A 5,534-nucleotide genomic window follows, 5' to 3' on the forward strand; every position below is an offset into this window, starting at 1 on the left:
CAAATAGTCTCACTCACATATATCATACGTGGACAAACACTATATCAAACAGTCTCACTCACATATATCATACGTGGACAAACACTATATCAAACAGTCTCACTCACATATATCATACGTGGACAAACACTATATCAAATAGTCTCACTCACATATATCATACGTGGACAAACACTATATCAAACACGTGGCTGTGTACTTTCCACGCAAGTTAGCCATTTTGCTTGAAATATTAGTACCCCACACATAAATGACCAGAACTGGTTAGTTGAAGCTATAATTAACATGAATAAAATTAACTTGTAAGGTACGTTTCTAATTATAGGCACCTATAATCTGCTATCTTACATATTATTTCATTCATTGATAAAATAATAAATACAATTCATAAAAACATAGTCTACAATTGGAAACGTATTCAATCAAATACACTCAACCACAACATCAAATATCCAGTGAAAAAAACCAACTAATTTTACACATAAGTAAGTGCAACAAAGTATTTAACCATAACATGGCATTAGATTTAAAATATAAAAAAAACTAATGTCGAATATACGAAATCCAATCTTCAAATTTTTGGTATTTTTTCACTATAAAGAAAAACACGTTCTTACCAGAAACAGAATATATATGAAGAATTCTAAAATTACGTCAATTATAATGTCCCAGATTTCATGAATGCAGGAAAATTATCTTGAATGGTTTAAAGCACCATAAAAGCAAATTTCTTAACGTTAGATTAACTAATATATATATATATGATTCAGGAAATAAAATACTAAAGACGCAATTCCTGCGGATTAAGTAACAATAACGATGGCTTAATCAGCGAGAGAATTTAGATTAAAACAACATACTAATAATTAGACAACAAATACTAAAGATTTTAGGAAAGGCAGCTTATAAATATAAGTTAAAAAATAGATCAAATTGTCTTCAAAATAGTAAAAAATTGACAAGTAATACAATGATGAAATCCCTAGGCCACTATGAACTTTAAAACTACACAAATAAACAAATTCATACTCAGACTAAAAATGTCACTATTAAAAAGTTATCGAAATAAACAAGATTTGTAAATAATTGCTGTAAAATTATTAAGGGAAGAAATAATATTATTCTCAACATGATTATATAGATTATAATATTATTCTCAACATGATTATATAGATTATATTATTATTCTCAACATGATTATATAGATTATAATATTATTCTCAACATGATTATATAGATTATAATATTATTCTCAACATGATTATATAGATTATATTATTATTCTCAACATGATTATATAGATTACAATATTATTCTCAACATGATTATATAGATTGCAAGCAGAACAACAACGACTTAACTTTCGATGGTTTAAATAGCTAAATAATTTAGGAAGAAAGATATATTTCATCAGCGGTTTTTGATTTGTTTATAAATTCCAAAAGATGGTGCTTTGAATTAGTAAAGGCACACGTATCATGATATATGCATATTACAGCCAAGTTTTTGTTTTGTTTTGTTTTTTTGCCAGACCGACTAAACAGATACACGGAAATCAAATTAAAGTCAACTTCATTTAACGGAAAATCAGAATTTTTATACTCAGACAATTCACTAAAGATATTTACAGTAATTTATAATAGATCTTTGCACATTATCCAGATTACATACTTAAACATGGATAAAAACATCATTGACCAAGCATTCCAAATAAGTTTTAATTTGGAAGTAGCAACAGTACCATTCCCCAATACCATCATTACATAACTAAAGTGTATTTATAATAACTCATTACGAACACTAAAATTTACAGAAAACTAGTAAGTAGTTTTAATTTGGAAGTAGCAACAGTACCATTCCCCAGTAGCAACATTACGTAACTAAAGTGTATTTATAATAACTCATTACGTACACTAAAATTTACAGAAAACTAGTAAGTAGTTTTAATTTGGAAGTAGCAACAGTACCATTCCCCAATAGCAACATCACATAACTAAAGTGCACTTATAATAACTCATTACGTACACTAAAATTTACAGAAAACTAGTAAGTAGTTTTAATTTGGAAGTAGCAACAGTACCATTCCCCAATAGCAACATTACATAATTAAAGTGTACTTATAATAACTCATTACGTACACTAAAATTTACAGAACACAGATCTCATAATCTGAACCCAAACTCCTCAAATGAAGGTTTCTTATAATACCACTTCTGTGATATTTACATTACCTAGATATATCACGTGATATTATCGACTTCATACGGTCATGAATTCAAACCAATTTACACTAAAATTACTAATCAATAATTGAAAGTAATATCAAACTAAGTAAGCTGAAGATTTATAAACGTTATTTTGTATAAAACTGTGTAAGAAACTACGCGTAGTGGTTGTTGAAAAAGATAAAAATAAGTTTTATTTTGTATTTGACACTTTAGATTGTTTAATTTTGCTTTAGCTCTACGTTGCTTAACGTAAGTCTAACGTAAGTCTAGTAGGTAGGTCGAATCTGTTATTGTAGGGTTTATGGATAAAAACACCGTTAACAGTAAAGGTAACTAACTAATAACAATGTAAGTTCTTCATTAAACGTTTAACAAACTTAGAAAATTTCAACAAAGAATATAATTATCTTTTAAATGTGTTTATTTAGGCTTACTGAAGCTAAAATGAGTATATTGCAGAAACTGTCATAACCAAGTTTTATCCTGTACCTAACTGAACTTTGTAAATTAAAAAACAACAGCATTATTTGTGCTTTAATGCTACACCTACAGTTATTTTTAAACCTTATCTATATTAAATTTATATAGCTATATGTATATGTGTGTGTATTAGTCTTAACTACATTTAAACTTATTGTTCGTACATGATTTAAAAGATGTACATACAGATATTTAGACAATTATAATTGGAAGTCATGAAAAACGAATACAATTTTTAAAGACGCAAAAAGAAAAATGTGGAATAACTTAAGAGTAAAACATTATTATTGATGCATAGACAAATACATGTACGCATAGACAGACAGACAGATAAAATCACTTATGATAGGAGATTAAAAACTAATAAAAAATTTATAAGAAACATAAAGAAAAAAAAAGAAAAGTGGAACATCTTACAGACGTGTTGTTTCTCCGGCGCAGTCGTCCCCCTCAATTCTGTAAATCTTACCGTACATAATGTACTCGAAGCTATCAGCGCGGGAAGGTCCTGTATCTGCAGGATTCCACTCACCGTCATCAAGGTAACCATCTTCCCGTAAAGTTGAAGCAACAACTAATCGAAACTTGTCTCCTACAGGAAATGAAAAATAATAAACGTTTAAAAAACCATTCCAAAATCGCATGATAGCCATTTCTTCTTGACTTATCTTAGGTACACGAATTTTTTGAATTTAGTTTAATTTTTTCTTACTATTTCACCAGCTAGACCCATTACATATTGATAACCGACAAGAAAAAAAAATTTTGGACTAATACATAAATACGACTATCCCTTGCTTACTGAATAAGAGAGAGATATTTCGATGCTTTAATCTAAAGGCCTACATGACCAACGTTAAGTACGGAAAATACTGTAGAATATCGCACTTTTAAAAAATGTAATTTTTCTATTTCATTGAGTAAAGTTTGATTTTTATTTGTTCGGATATTCGTGTAAAGCTATCCAAGAGCTAACTCTACCAGCCGTCCCTCACTTTGAAATGATAAACAAAAGGGAAGGCAGCTAGTAAACAGTACCCACCGCCAACTCTTGGACTACTCTGAGTAAAAAGTGGGATTTCAGAGTCAGCCACGATCCCAAAGTACAGATCGTAATTTCGTGGCGAGTCATGGAATTCTAGGTTTCAGATCACGCTTGGCCCAACAAAATTAGAATATATGATATATTCAAAAACAAATTAACTTAATTACAAGGCTTCGGCTATAGTTATACAACTGTAACAAAAGGCTTATACAATGAGCTGAGTAGTTTAACAACAACAACATAACTCCTTTAACTATTATGAAGACTCCAACAATGAGCTGAGTACTCTAACAATGAACTGAGTACTCTAACAACAACAACGTAACTCCTTTAACTATTATGAAGACTCCAACAATGAGCTGAGTACTCTAACAATGAACTGAGTACTCTAACAACAACAACGTAACTCCTTTAACTATTATGAAGACTCCAACAATGAGCTGAGTACTCTAACAACAACAACGTAACTCCTTTAACTATTATGAAGACTCCAACAATGAGCTGAGTACTCTAACAACAACAACGTAACTCCTTTAACTATTATGAAGACTCCAACAATGAGCTGAGTACCCTAACAACAACATAACTCCTTTAACTATTATGAAGACTCCAACAATGAGCTGAGTACTCTAACATTAAAAAACAACAACAACATAATTCCTTTAACAATTGTGATTGGTTTGTTTGGTTAGTTTTGAATTTCGCGCAAAGCTACACGAGGGCTATCTGCGCTAGCCGTCCCTAATTTAGCAGTGTAAGACTAGAGGGAAGGCAGCTAGTCATCACCCCCCACTGCCAACTCTTGGGCTACTCTTTTACCAACGAATAGTGGGATTGACCGTCACATAAATAACGCCCCCACAGATGAAAGGTCGAGCATGTTTGGTGTGACGGGGATTCGAAACCGCGACCCTCAGATTGCGAGTCGAGCGCCCTAACCACCTGGCCATGCCGGGTCTAACAATTATGAAGACTCACACACAGTGAGCTGAGTAGTCTAACATTAAAAAGCCCAACAATATAATTCCATTATCTACTGTGTAGGCTCAAACGAGGCGGCAATTACAAAAACTAAAGATGTCGTTTCTTGACGTTTCGCGAGAACTTGAGGCTTCACGGACAAAGAATGCCAGCTCTTTCGAATTTTGAAGTAGTTACTACGCTTTATCAATCATATTTAAACCTTATTTTTCTGCTTATGTTCAAAAATGGCCTGAAGCGAGCACGTAACAGGTACTAGCCTGAAGCTAGCACGTAACAGGTACTAGCCTGAAACTAGCACGTAACAGGTACTATTTTGTTGACGAATCTACGCCTTCGCCCCTTTGTTGGATCACGTGCAACTTTTAAAACACGTGCTAACCAAAGGAACATCTCTCTTTCGAAGTTTTTTTCGAACGTTTTTTTTTTCTATATAATGAGAAGTGAAGATATTTCTTGATTCACAAACTTCAATTATGTTCTTTACTGAAGCTTTTCTGTGTTGTGTCGATCATCTTTCCGTAACTTTCGTCTAAATTTACATCTTCTCGACGACGGATCTTGATTTTGAGCTCATCTACGAATCAACAAGATGACGTATAATTTTATGAATCTGGTTGGTTAGTTGTAGTTTGTGGGCAACAGGACGTAAAACCACATGCCCAATAAAGTTGGCTGAAATTTCTAAATGTTCGAGCTGTATCTTCTCATAGGTATAGAGCATCCTGCTATTTCTTCTCATAGGTATGGAGCATCCTGCTATTTCTTCTCATAGGTATGGAGCATCCTGCTGTTTCTTC

The 5,534-nt window shown here is 32.2% G+C and overlaps 1 protein-coding gene across 3 annotated transcripts in view; it reads right to left on the reverse strand.

Annotated features, from left to right (window-relative positions):
* The window catches only part of LOC106467906 (DNA-directed RNA polymerases I, II, and III subunit RPABC3-like), a 135,698-nt gene that overhangs the window by 17,809 nt on the left and 112,355 nt on the right, over window positions 1-5,534 (reverse strand). For all 3 annotated transcript variants that reach the window (XM_022396128.1, XM_013928293.2, XM_022396127.1), the window contains one exon: window positions 3,126-3,300. In XM_022396128.1, coding sequence (XP_022251836.1) covers window positions 3,126-3,300 — 175 coding nt within the window. The remainder of the gene's footprint in view (window positions 1-3,125; window positions 3,301-5,534) is intronic.

The sequence above is a fragment of the Limulus polyphemus genome, unplaced genomic scaffold, assembly GCF_000517525.1.
Source record: "Limulus polyphemus unplaced genomic scaffold, Limulus_polyphemus-2.1.2 Scaffold2790, whole genome shotgun sequence".
Lineage (NCBI taxonomy): Eukaryota > Metazoa > Arthropoda > Merostomata > Xiphosura > Limulidae > Limulus > Limulus polyphemus.